The sequence below is a fragment of the Oncorhynchus keta genome, chromosome 13, assembly GCF_023373465.1.
Source record: "Oncorhynchus keta strain PuntledgeMale-10-30-2019 chromosome 13, Oket_V2, whole genome shotgun sequence".
NCBI classification, from domain to species: domain Eukaryota; kingdom Metazoa; phylum Chordata; class Actinopteri; order Salmoniformes; family Salmonidae; genus Oncorhynchus; species Oncorhynchus keta.
In genome coordinates, this window is record NC_068433.1 from 41,363,097 (window position 1) to 41,377,806 (window position 14,710).

Below are 14,710 nucleotides of genomic sequence, written 5' to 3' on the forward strand. Positions count from 1 at the left end.
GACTCAAATAAGAGTCTTGTAACACAGGGAATACACACTGACTAGATAGGGTGGTGAGGGCAGAGGAGTGCCATTTTTAAACACACACACAAATGTAAATGCAAACACTGACACATACACACACACGCATGAACACTCAAAAACACACACACACAGTTTACTGAACACACACATACACATGACGGAAGTGAAAGTAGAGAGGGAGGGGAAAGTCTAATCAAAACAAAGACATATGAAGGGGGAGTGTGTGTCACCACATCCCTCCATCAACGTGGCCCTCCTCGCCTCCTAATATAATCACTGCTAATCAGTAGAGAAGGACACACAGGCATGCACACATAGATGCTAGTAGCAGATTAGTGTGTCTTCGAAGGGTGAATTTCAATTATTGAATGGCCGTGTCAGAGGAGGGAAAACTTTTTGGCTCGAGGGTCACATCGTGATTTTGAAATTCATCGGAGGGCCGCATTTTTTGGGGGACATTTTTTTGTTTGTTAAAATCAATTTGCGGGGGCCTCCTGAGTGGCGTAGCGGTCTAAGGTACTGCGTCGCAGTGCTTGAGGCACCACTACAGACCCGGGTTTTTTCCCAGGCTGTGTCACAGTTGGCCGTGACTGGGAGACCCATGAGGCTGCGCACAATTAGCCCAGCATCGTCTGGGTTAGGAGAGGGTTTGGCAGGCCGAGATTTCCTTGTTCCATTGCGCTCTAGCGACTGCTGTGGCGGGCCGGGGGCATGCACACTGACACGGTCGCCAGGTGTACGGTGTTTCCTCCGACACATTGGTGCGGCTGGGTTCCGGGTTAAGTGGGCATTGTGTCACGAAGCAGTGTGGGGCCTGGCTGGGTCGTGTTTCGGAGGATGCACGGCTCTCGACCTTCGCCTCTCCTGAGTCCGTACGGGAGTTGAAGTGATGGAACAAGACTGTAACTACCAATTGGGTATCACAAAATTGGGGAGAGAAAAAAAAAGTGTAAAATGTTTGGGTTTAAAAATAAATGATTATTCGTATTTAAAAACAAAAATGTAATGTCTCGCGGGCCGGATTGAAGTGCCCGGAGGTCCACACTTTGCCCCCCCCCCCCTTGTTTTACACTGTCCTGTTGCCCAACACAAAGAGAATGGAGACACACAGTCCATCAATGTTACCCTGCTAATGTTCAACACAAAACAGACCAGACCATGTGTATGTCCTACTTCTAAACATACGCACACAGGCATGCGCACACACAGGCATGCGCACACACAGGCATGCGCACACACAGGCATGCGCACACACAGGCATGCGCACACACAGGCATGCGCACACACAGGCATGCGCACACACAGGCATGCGCACACACAGGCATGCGCACACACACTAGATCTTAATTGGTGCAAGCTGCTAATAGGTCGACTGCTGTCCTGAATATAAAAGGACAATTATAGGACTGTGGACCTTCATAGAGGATAAAGAGAGATGGAGAGAGCGTGACAACGGCAGGAATGAGAGGGTGGGGGAATAGAAGCAGAGCGAGGGAGGAAGGAAGAGAAAGAGCGGAGCGGGAGCAAATTAAGAGGTCTATGCTCCTGCAAGAAAGAAAATCGGCACAGCTGAATCTCTTTCAGCTTGTATTAGATAACTCAAGTCCCTTCAAGCTGTTCTGCTTAACAAGCCCAGCATTCTGCTGATGCAAACAAGAGTCAATAAAGCCTGGGTAGGTCTGGTTTAGGACAGGCCCAAGTAACGGACCGATCAGGATGGAGAGAGGGGAATGGGAGAGGGAGAGAGGAGAGGAAAGAGGTAGTCAGGGGAAGGCAAAAGAGAAGAGAATGATATGCCAAGAGTTTAAAAAATATATATTTTACCTTTATTTAACTAGGCAAGTTAGTTAAGAACATTTTCTTATTTTCAAATGACGGCCTAGGAACAGTGAGTTAACTGCCTTGTTCAGTGGCAGAATGATTTTTACCTTGTCAGCTCGGGGATTCGATCTTGCAACCTTTCAGTTACAAGTCCAACGCTCTAACCACTAGGCGACCTGCTCTAACCACTAGGCTACCTTCTCTAACCACTAGGCTACCTGCCGCCCCGGTAGTAGAGGAATAGATGTTGTGGAAGGGTGTGCTGATGACAGTTCAGGGGCAAGAATACACAGGCCTTTTATGAGGACATGGCGTCTCACCTTAATGATCTCACTGATGAAGCAGACGTGAGTGACAGGGTCTCTCTTCTTCGTCAGGACCTTCTGGAGGTGTTGCACCTAAACACAGAGAGGTTACATGTTAACTCCGTACTCCCTGACTAGGTACATTACTCTACTTCAGCAGGTAAAAATGTGCACATTTACTTTTAAAATATCTGCAAAGGTAAAGGCATACCTGTCCGCAAGCTGCACAGATCTGGTCCATGAGTTTCTCTAGGTTGGTCCAGAGAGCAGCTCGGAACGCTGCAGTGTTACCTGGGGTTGGCATCACCGCTCTGCCTGGCGCACCTGACACACACACACACACACACACACACACACACACACACACACACACACACACACACACACACACACACACACACACACACACACACACACACACGAAATGACATGGGTGAAAAAGTTACACAGGACAAGAGTACCAAAACTGAAACACTATTTTCCTCACCCCCTAACTCTTACCCCCACCTACCTCTGTTGCCAGTGGGCTGGGTGAGTCCCTTGATGTCCAGGGCGGTGGTGACGTTGTCCTGTATGGTGGTCCGGTAGCCCTCCACCACCCCACTGATGGTCTCCCTCAGACTGCCCAGGTTATAGAACACCTGGAGGGCCGTGCCCACCTGAGTCGGGTTCTACATGGGGACACAGAGGAGAGGAGACAGTTGGTGTGTGTGTGCGTGTGTGTCAGGTTCAGTCATTCAACTCCAACCCTATCTAGTCTGAGATAGTCAGTCTTGGAGCACAGTGGAGTCCAATCAACCAACTAAATACACGTCAGACATACTTCTACTGACTGGACAGACACACAGAATGGAGTGTACCTCACACTCTGGATTTAATTAAATTTATTTTTTTAACTTTATTTTACTAGGCAAGTCAGTTAAGAACAAATTCTTATTTTCAATGACGGCCTAGGAACAGTGGGTTAACTGCCTGTTCAGGGGCAGAACGACAGATTTGTACCTTGTCAGCTCGGGGATTTGAACTTGCAACCTTCCGGTTACTAGTCCAACGCTCTAACCACTTGGCTACCCTGCCGCCCCAGGGTAGAGAAACACACGTACCGACTGGCACACACACACACACACAAGTTCAGACGATTGACATCACTATATGCAAGGGAGGGGGTGGTCTAAAAAAATGGGTCATATTCAACAATTCTCCTCAGCTAATGGGAAAAGATCAGGATACGCAAGTACTCTGACATTTCTTGGTGTGAGTGTGTGTGCGTGCATGGTTGTGTGTGAGTAATTACTAGTAGGGTCTGATAGCAGCTCTTATTAAGGAACAAGCACTCAGGACTAATCGGAGCTTTGTTCACCATCATCCAGAAACCGCTCACACCCTCCCCATCTCTCCCTCCCCTCTCTCCTCACTGTTGCACACATGAAACAGAGATTGAGGTCAGACCCCAGTCTTCTCGCTCCCTCCCTCTCCATCTCATTTCTCTGGCCTAACGAGTTCTTGGAAACACAGTTTCAACTCTCTCCATTCCTAACTCAGGGCCATTTAGGAAACTGCCCCTAAAGTCAGCTCCAGCTGGGTCATAATCAGGAAGCCAGCGCCAGAGCTCACGGCCCAGTGAGGTGTCAGCTGGTGGATGTGATAATGTCAAGACCCTGTCATGGAGCCTCGACCCCAGCCGTCTGGAAGGCGTGACACTATATGTCTCATGTCTGCAGTCCATGGATTGGTCAATAGGGTGACACAGGTGTTGAGTAAACCCTGCTGTTATCATGTCCAAAGCCATGACACAGTATTTCTAATGCCAAAGAGTTTGCTGTGGATAAAAAGGATGCGTCCGTGCATGACACACACAGAAATACACTAACTGACCGAGGGGCGATATTTGATCAGTTCTTTGCGAGCGTGAGCTCTGCAGCGTCCGTCCGGGTCAGGTGGGTAGGTGTGTGTGTGTGTGTAGAAATACAGGGCTCTGTGCAGGCCAGTCAAGTTATTCCACACCGATATAGTCTCACCGTTGCCGCTTGCTATAGACCACCCTCTGCCCCCAGCTGTGCTCTGGACACCATATGTGAACTGATTTCCCCCCATCTATCTTCAGATCTCGTGCTGCTAGGCGACCTAAACTGGAACATGCTTAACACCCCAGCCATCCTACAATCTAAGCTTGATGCCCTCAATCTCACTCAAATGATCAATTAACCTACCAGGTACCACCCCAAAGCCGTAAACACGGGCACCCTCATAGATATCATCCTAACCAACTTGCCCTCTAAATACACCTCTGCTGTTTTCAAACAAGATCTCAGCGATCACTGCCTGCATCCGTAATGGGTCAGCGGTCAAACGACCTCCACTCATCACTATCAAACGCTCCCTGAAACACTTCAGCGAGCCGGCCTTTATAATCGACCTGGCCGGGGTATCCTGGAAGGATATTGACCTCATCCCGTCAGTAGAGGATGCCTGGTTATTTAAAAAAAAAATGCCTTCCTCACCATATTAAATAAGCATGCCCCATTTAAGAAATTTAGAACCAGGAACAGATATAGCCCTTGGTTCTCCCCAGACCCGACTTCCCTTAACCAACACAAAAACATCCTATGACGTTCTGCATTAGCATCGAACAGCCCCCGTGATATGCAACTTTTCAGGGAAGCTAGAAACCAGTATACACAGGCAGTTAGAAAAGCCAAGGCTAGCTTTTTCAAGCAGACATTTGTTTCCTGCAACACAAACTCAAAAACGTTCTGGGACACTGTAAAGTACATGGAGAATAAGAACACCTCCTCCCAGCTGCCCACTGCACTGAGGATAGGAAACACTGTCACCACCAATAAATCCACTATAATTGAGAATTTCAAGAAGCTTTTTTCTACGGCTGGCCATGCTTTCCACCTGGCTACCCCTACCCCAGTCAACAGCACTGCACCCCCCACAGCAACTCGCCCAAGCCTTCCCCATTTCTCCTTCTCCAAAATCCAGTCAGCTGATGGTCTGAAAGAGCTGCAAAATCTGGACCCCTACAAATCAGCCGGGCTAGACAATCTGGACCCTTTCTTTCTAAAATTATCTGCCCAAATTGTTGCAACCCATATTACTAGCCTGTACAACCTCTCTTTCGTGTCGTCTGAGATTCCCAAAGATTGGAAAGCAGCTGCGGTCATCCCCCTCTTTAAAGGGGGGGACACTCTTGACGCAAACTGCTACAGACCTATATCTATCCTACCCTGCCTTTCTAAGGTTTTCGAAAGCCAAGTCAACAAACAGATTACCTTTTCGATTCCCACCATACATTCTCCGCTATACAATCTGGTTTCAGAGCTGGTCATGGGTGCACCTCAGCCACGCTCAAGGTCCTAAACGATAAATTAACCGCCATCGATAAGAAACAATACTGTGCAGCCCTATTCATTGATCTGGCCAAGGCTTTCGACTCTGTCAATCACTACATCCTCATCGGCAGACTCGATAGCCTTGGTTTCTCAAATGATTGCCTCGCCTGGTTCACCAACTACTTCTCTGATAGAGTTTAGTGTGTCAAATCGGGGGGCCTGTTGGCTGGGCCTCTGGCAGTCTCTATGGGGGTGTCTCAGGGTTCAATTCTTGGACCGACTCTCTTCTCTGTAAACATCACTCATGTCGCTCTTGCTGCTGGTGAGTCTCTGATCCACCTCTACACAGACTACACCATTCTGTATACTTCTGGCCCTTCTTTAAACACTTTGTTAACAACGCTCCAGATGAGCTTCAATGCCATACAACTCTCCTTCCGTGGCCTCCAACTGCTCTTAAATACAAGTAAAACTAAATGCATGCTCTTCAACCGATCGCTGCCTGTACCTGCCTGCCCGCCCGTCCAACATCACTACTCTGGACGGTTCTGACTTAGAATATAAGCACAACTACAAATACCCAGGTGTCTGACTCACATCAAACATCTCCAAACCAAAGTTAAATCTAGAATTGGTTTCCTATTTCGCAACAAAGCATCCTTCACTCATGCTGCCAAACATACCCTTGTAAAACTGACCATCCTACCGATCCTCGACTTCGGCGATGTTATTTACAAAATAGCCTCCAATACCCTACTCAATAAATTGGATGCAGTCTTCACAGTGCCATCCGTTTTGTCACCAAAGCCCCATATACTACCCACCACTGCGACCTGTACGCTCTCGTTGGCTGGCCCTCGCTTCATACTCGTCGCCAAATCCACTGGCTCCATGTCATCTACAAGACCCTACTAGGTAAAGTCCCCCCTTATCTCAGCTCGCTGGTCACCATAGCAGCACCCACCTGTAGCACACGCTCCAGCAGGTATATCTCTCTGGTCACCCCCAAAACCAAATTCTCCCTTTGGCCGCCTCTCCTTCCAGTTCTCTGCTGCCAATGACTGGAACGAACTACAAAAAGCTTTGAAACTGGAAACACGCATCTCCCTCACTAGCTTTAAGCACCAGCTGTCAGAGCAGCTCACAGATTACTGCACCTGTACATAGCCCATCTATAATTTAGCCCAAACAACTACCTCCCCCTACTGTATTTATTTATTTATTTTGCTCCTTTGCACCCCATTATTAATCTCTCTACTTTACACATTCTTCCACTGCAAATCTACCATTCCAGTGATTCACTTGCTATATTGTATTTACTTCGACACCATTGACTTTTTTTGCCTTTACCTCCCTTATCTCACCTCATTTGCTCACATTGTATATAGACTTATTTTTCTACTGTATTATTGACTGTATGTTTAAACAAGGGCACTGCGTTCATCCATCTCTGGCCTGCTCGCCTCCCTACCACTGAGGAAGTACAGTTCCCGCTCAGCCCAGTCAAAACTGTTCGCTGCTCTGGCCCCCCAATGGTGGAACAAACTCCCTCACGACGCCAGGACAGCGGAGTCAATCACCACCTTCCGGAGACACCTGAAACCCCACCTCTTTAAGGAATACCTAGGATAGGATAAGTAATCCTTCTCACCCCCCCCCCCTAAAAGATTTAGATGCACTATTGTAAAGTGGCTGTTCCACTGGATGTCATAAGGTGAATGCACCAATTTGTAAGTCGCTCTGGATAAGAGCGTCTGCTAAATGACTTAAATGTAATGTAAATGTATTTTACTCCATGTTTAACTCTGTGTTGTTGTATGTGTCGAACTGCTTTGCTTTATCTTGGCCAGGTTGCAATTGTAAATGAGAACTTGTTCTCAACTTGCCTACCTGGTTAAATAAAGGTGAAATTAAAAACAATATTTTTAAAAATACAGAAGAAAGCCATATTTGGTCAAATACCAAACCCATATTATGGCAAGAACCGCTCCAATAAGCAAAGAGAAATGACAGTCCATCATTCCTTTAATATGACATGAAGGTCAGTCAATCCGGAAAATGTCAAGAACTTTGAAAGTTTCTTCAAGTGCTGTCGCAAAAACAATCAAGCGCAAAAGTCAACTGTTTAGAGGATATTGCGTGAATCAGGCATTCGTGGGCGAATTGCTGCAAAGAAACCACTACTAAAGGACATCAATAAGAAGAAGAGACATGCGTGGGAAAAGAAGCACGAGCAATGGACATTAGACAGGTGGAAATCTGTCCTTTGTTCTGATGAGTCCAATTTGAGATTTTTGGTTCCAAGGGCCATGTCTTTGCAACACGAATGATCTCTGCATGTGTGGTTCCCACCGTGAAGCAAGGAGGAGGAGGTGTAGTGGTGCTTTGCTGGTGACACTGTTGGTGATTTATTTAGAATTCAAGGCACACTTAACCAGCACGGCCACCACAGCATTTTGCAGCGATACACCATCCCACCTGGTTTGCGCTTTGTGGGGCTATAATTTGTTTTTTAAAAGGACAATGACCCAAAACACACCTCCAGGCTGTATAAGGGCTATTTGACCTAGAAGGAGAGTGATGGTACTGCATCAGATGACCTGGCCTCCACAATCACCTAACCTCAACCCAATTGAGATGGTTTGGGTTAAAGATTGAAGGAAAAATATGCCAACAAATGCTCAGCATATGTGGGAACTCCTTCAAGGCTGTTGGAAAAGCATTCCTCGTGATGCTGGTTGATAGAATGGCAAAATATATTTTGGTTAGTATAACACTTCTGGATTACTATATGATTCCATATGTATTTCACAGTTTTGATGTCTTCACTGAAATTCTACAATTTAGAAAATAGTAAATAATGTAGAAAAACCATAGAATAAGTAGGTATATATATATATAATGAGTGGAGAACAGGAGGGCTTCTTAAAGAAAAACTAACAGGTCTGTGAGAGCCGGAATTCTTACTGGTTGGTAGGTGATCAAATACTTATGTCATGCAATAAAATGCAAATGAATTACTTAAAAAATCATACAATGTGATTTTCTGGATTTTTTTTTAAGATTCCGTCTCGCACAGTTGAAGTGTACCTATGATAAAAATTACAGACCTCTACATGCTTTGTAAGTAGGAAAACCTGCAAAATCGGCAGTGTATCAAATACTTGTTCTCCCCACTGTATATATAAATAAATACATAGTATATGCCCTGTTGGGGCTCTGTGGCAGCTCAGTGCCAGATGTTTTCACGTTGCCTCGCCCCAGGGTAATACACAAACTATTTATGTTCCCAGTGTAGCAGGTGCCGAGGGGGATCTTTCTCTTTCGGCATAACAAAAATCAGGCTAATTGGTTTGGCTTGATTGGGCGCGCGCACGCGCACACACACACACACACACACACACACACACACACACACACACACACACACACACACACACACACACACACACACACACACCAGGAGTAGTGAGACCTTCGCTGTCGACCGGGAGGTGAGAGGAGCAGGCTAAAAATAGCCCCACTCAGTCTTAATGAGCATGTGGCAGCATACACGGGCTGCTTCCCAAATGGCCCCTTATTTTCTACATAGTGCACTACGGGCCCTGGTCAAAAGTAGTGATCTACGTAGGGAGTAGTGTGCCGTTTTTGGTATTTACATTAACCCCCCTTCCATTTGGTTTGTACACTGCTGCTACTCACTGTGTATTATTATCTATGCATAGTCACTTCACCCCTACCTACATGTACAAATGACCTCTACTAACGTGTACCCCCGTACATAGACTCGGTACTGGTACATATATACCCTCGTTATTGTTATTTTATTGTGTAACTTTTTACTTTTGTTTATTTGGTAAATATTTTCTTAACTCTCTTGAACTGCACTGCTGGTTAAGGGCTAGTAAGTAAGTATTTCACGGTAAAGTCTACACTTGAATTCATCGCATGTGACAAATAAAGTTTGATTTGATTTGAGACACAGCCACACAGTACAGGGGAAGAACCCACCCTTCACAGACCATTACTGTATTGTTGTCGTCAGGCAGGCAGCTGCATCCTTATAGACACCATGTCAGATAACATCATTAAACCAGGCAGGGACTGTAATATTCACAGTGCTGAGTAAACACAAACACCTGGCTAGGTTCTTGGCTTCCTTCACTGCTAGGCCTATTCCTTGACATGAAAGTGATGCACTGACTGTGAGGCTGCTGTCATGGCTTCGACATTTCTCATTTCAAGAGACGTCCCGGTAAAATAAAAAAAATCATTCTGAACATATGAACGTAGCCAAGGTCACAGTGTTACATATTCAGCCGGCAGAGCCTGCCTCTTTAACAGATGGCCTGGGTCCGCAGTATTACAATATATATCTCTATGGCTGAGCCTGCTGCTAGTACAAGGTTGCTGTGAACTGGATCCCACACACTCAGGGAAGACATCCAAAAAGGTACATCATCACACAGAAAACAACCATTTCTCATTATAAGTGAGGAGGATAGCAGGCCATATGTGCAGGCATATTCACATTCACAGGAGTGAGAAAGGCTTATTTTGGTGGTTACAAGATTAGATGCGTTTCTCTAGAGGAAGGTGGGCAACCATGGAGAAGAGAAACATTACAGGCAGGTTTAATGTTTGTTTTTTGGTGTGCGCGCGTGTATGTGTTGTGGAGGAGGGTCTCTAAAAATCATTGAAATTTCTCTAATGAAGACACATTTCATGTTTGGTGGGTTGTGTGTGTTTGATGGTAGGCTGGGGGGTGTCTCTTCCTGATAGGAAGGTTTACTATTTGACTGGTATTTGAGTGAAAGCAGCTTACAGGAGCTGTAATGTGAGCTACAGGGGGCCTAGCCATCAACAGTATGAAGCATTGTAACCAGACACATACATTCACACACACAGCTTTTCTTTGAATAAGGAATTCATTATACAATTCATTATACAGAATGCATACCAAGGACGACGACTGACTCAACCTCAGAAACATTCCTCTCTGCTAGAATGAATAATTGAATGTAAGTCATCTCTTGTGATCTCTTTTATTTTCCCCAGAGGATTTGAGGTCAGTGGTGTTAAGGCACTTCTGGGAGTAGTTGCAGCCAGCTTCCAGGTAGCTCCCCCTGTCAGAGAGACTGAGGCAGCGACGCGAATGACAACCCTCTGCTTTGCACTTCCTTCCTAGAGACACCTGTTGGCCTGAATCATTACCCACTGTCCATACACCCTGTTAGCTTTTACCACTGAGTGGACATTCACTTTCACTCATTCACACACACACTCACTCACACTCAGAACGTATGTCAAGAAATTGGTCAAACAAACCAATCGCTGATAAGAGGATGGGTGAGATGGTTTCCACACGTGCTGGTGGATTATGTACCATCTGACGTTTGCTTTCCTGTAAGTGTGTGTGTGTGTGTGTCTCTCTCGGTTTTATGACAAATATGTGTTTTGAGGTAACAATATCAAACAACGCCTATGACAAATAGGTATGCCATGACTGGGCATATGTCTGTCTGGGGTAGATGTCCACCCATGGAGTAGGTGTCTGTCCTGAATGGGGTTCATGACTGGGCATATGTCTGTTTTAGGGTCATCTATAAAAATGCTGGGCAGGCCCAGTTGCCCATTATTTTGCCTGCCATGACTATGTCCCCATAGAATGACAATGCCTTCATTCACAGGGCACGAGTGGTCACTGAATGGTTTGATGAGCATTAAAACAATGTAAACCATATGCCGTGGCCGTCTCTGTCACCAGATCTCAACACAATTTAACACTTATGGGAGGTTCTGGAGCGGCGACTGAGACACCGCCATCAACAAAACACCAAGTGATGGAAGAACGGCGTAGAAGCCCTTCAATAGAGTTACAGTCATTTGGAGAATATATGCCACAGTGCATTGAAGCTGTTTGGCTGTGGTGGCCCAAAGCCCTTTTAAGAAACTTTATATTGGTGTTTCCTATATTTTGGCAATTACCTGTATGTTGTGTGTGTGTGTGTGTGTGTGTGTGTGTGTGTGTGTGTGTGTGTGTGTGTGTGTGTGTGTGTGTGTGTGTGTGTGTGTGTGTGTGTGTGTGTGTGTGTGTGTGTGTGTGTGTGTGTGTGTGTGTGTGTGTGTGTGTGTATATACAGTATATCACAAAAGTGAGTACACCCCTCACATTTTTGTAAATATTTGAGCATATCTTTTCATGTGAAAACACTGAAGAAATGACACTTTGCTACAATGTAAAGTGAGTGTACAGCTTGTATAACAGTGTAAATTTGCTGTCCCCTCAAAATAACTCAACACACAGCCATTAATGTCTAAACCGCTGGCAACAAAAGTGAGTACACCCCTAAGTGAAAATGTCCCCTCAATGAACTGTAGCTCCCCAGTGCCGGCAGCACTCATGCAGCCCCAGACCATGACACTCCCACCACCATGCTTGACTGTAGGCAAGACACACTTGTCTTTGTACTCCTCAACCTGGTTGACGCCCCACACGCTTGACACCATCTGAACCAAATCATTTCACTTCATTGGTTCCTTCCTACAGACACCTGTTGGCCTGAACCATTACCCACGGTCCATAACTTTTACCAGGGAGTGGACATTTACACACACACATGCACACACTCGGTGTGTATTTGTCAAACAAACCAATCGCTGATAAGAGGATGGGTGAGAATGTTCAGACACATGTAGGTGGGTTATGTACACTCTGACATTTGCTTTCCTGTACTGTTTCCTTTCCTGTTTGTGTGTGTGTGTGTCTGTTTGATGACAAAGGTCCAATCTGCTTTGATGTAACAATATCAAAACAACACAATAACGAGCTTATGATTTTACTTGACTTAATCTACAGCTGTCGGAGTTCCTCACAAAGTTGTATTCCTAAATTGCTCAGTTAAAACAGAGGTTAAATGCACCAAATCATTCAGGAGGAAAGGAGATTTTTTTAAAAGGTATGAAAGTACTACTTTTAAAAGAGATATAGAGAAAATAGAGGGTGTGTTAAGCAGAAGAGCCAGAAATAAATGAGAGATAATATCTGCCGCGTAACCAAGGCAACCCCATAACAAACATCAGGAAGGCCTACTCAAGTCTTTTAGGGCTGGTTGTGTACAATTAAGACAGACACAAAATGCACACACGACAAACGACCAGGAGAAAGAATGCGCTTTTTAGGAGAGGAGGATGGGAAGAAGACAGAGGGTGGGAAAATGATAGAGGAGTGAAAAGGTGACAAACAAGCGCATGGAGAGAGAGGCATCACAAGTGAGTCGATGAGAGAGGAAATGTTGGAGAAGTGTAAGAAACAAAAATCACTTGACAAACAATCCATGTGGTATCTATTTGGACATCACAGTACAGGATCAAACTCTACTCAGAAGACTTAGATAATTGGCTCATTTCTTCAAGGCTGGGGGGAGACGTGATATCGTCAAATATGAATATAAAATGAGGACTTCACCAATGTGCACGCACGCACGCGCACACACACACACACACACACACGCCTGCTGGGGTAATTAATAGCAAATAAATAGACTAATGAATATGAGGAGACGATAGCTCAGTACTGTCATATTCATGGTATCTTGAGCTGCTTCTGTTGTTGTTCGATGACAAACCTCTTGCCGTCTGCTAATGACTTGAGCATGAGGTGACTTATGTTTCCCCCAACATCACTGGCAATTAGTTTCCCTTGATTTGACATTCAAACTAAAAAAAAGGTCAACGTTTGAATAGATGCTAAAAAGCTATTCAATATTCAAGACGTGTACAATAGCAAACTATGCCCATTAATTATCATACATTTACCACCAAACAGACACAAATCAGTGTCTTTCTGCTCGATGAACCGGAACCAAAATAACAGGAAGTGGTCATGTGCTGCTCAGTTGGAAGAGCATGGTGCTTGCAACACCAAGATCGTGAGTCGATTCCCACTGGGGCCACCCATATGAAAATGAACGCACGTATGACTAAGTTGCTTTGGATAAAAGCACCTGCTAAATAGCATATATTATATTCTGTGTCATAGGAGGAAGAAGTGTCCGACTCAGTACATCTGACCACAAAACAAGTGTAAAGTGGTAGAAAAATCCCACATTTTCTTGTGGACCAGTATATATGTCCATAGAGAAATCACCAGGTAGGCACAATGGTTTGTTCTGCTCTCTTTCCACCCAGAGCTCTAACTATAAACACATGTTAACTAGTGGGCCTGGTAATGTAAAACAGCGAGGGAAAGTGTTTTTTCCAGCACAGAACACTCGTCTCCCCGCTGGTACACAGAAGAAACACATGCTGAAAAATTGGTCCTCACGGAACACTGAGCTACACTGAGGAAACAATATCACTTTGTTTAAGCCAACTCGTCTCTCCTCATTTACTGACAGGCCACACCAGGAGCTTTGAACAGCTCTGCTCTGTCTCTGTATGTATGAGGAACAATCCCAAAGGCTCAACAATTAAATGAAGGGGTGTTGGTAGGAGGACGGACTCCTCAACTTTCTGAACACTAGCAAAGAGACTACAGTATGTAGTAATACCCTGGCAACATGTTCCATTAAAAAAAAAAAAACAGATCCTCCCCGATCAGCCCTGCTGGGGCAATCGTTATTAACACATACACCGCCAGTCTCTCCTTTGTGGTACCTCAAAGGTCAGCTCACAACAGTAATGAAACCGTCACTACCATGCCATAAATAACCTGTCAAATTAAGTGTGATAAAGATTATTCCCATCCATACGTGATTATCGTCACTCACGTTTTCATTGTTGTCGTTTCGATCAGTGACCGTTTCTGAAAGACAAGGCTATACTTTCGACCTGAACCTTCTCTCGCGTGTTCTTTGTGCCTTCAAACGATACAAAGTAGGCCTAATATAGACATTATCTCTTGTCCTGTCTCTACTTAACCAATCAGCTGGGTGTAGCACCCAATCAGATTGAGCAATTTGTCACCTAAACACCATCAGATAGAATTCATAGCAAGCAGTGTACGGGAATGACATTCACTCTCATGGGATGCAAGGTAAAAAATAAATAAAAAGAACTCACACACACATATATATATATATATATATATATACACACACACACACTCTTTCTCGCTCTCTTTAGCAGTGCACACACACAGATTCAAAAACCGCACTGGAGATGTTTTATAGCAGTTACAGAGAGTTAAAACAGGGATAGACACCAGTGTCACCCACCCAC

At 45.1% G+C, this 14,710-nt stretch overlaps 2 protein-coding genes across 2 annotated transcripts in view; both read right to left on the reverse strand.

The window, feature by feature from the left end:
* The window catches only part of cog5 (component of oligomeric golgi complex 5), a 92,046-nt gene that overhangs the window by 30,000 nt on the left and 47,336 nt on the right, over positions 1-14,710 (reverse strand). Inside the window, exons 8-10 of the mRNA XM_052460165.1 lie at positions 2,662-2,821; positions 2,362-2,474; positions 2,166-2,243 (exon numbers count right to left, since the gene is read on the reverse strand). Of these exons, the coding sequence (XP_052316125.1) occupies positions 2,166-2,243; positions 2,362-2,474; positions 2,662-2,821 (351 nt within the window). The remainder of the gene's footprint in view (positions 1-2,165; positions 2,244-2,361; positions 2,475-2,661; positions 2,822-14,710) is intronic.
* LOC118392355 (solute carrier organic anion transporter family member 1C1-like) overlaps positions 1-14,710 on the reverse strand; it is a 176,703-nt gene that overhangs the window by 13,224 nt on the left and 148,769 nt on the right. The gene's annotated exons all lie outside the window — the stretch shown is intronic.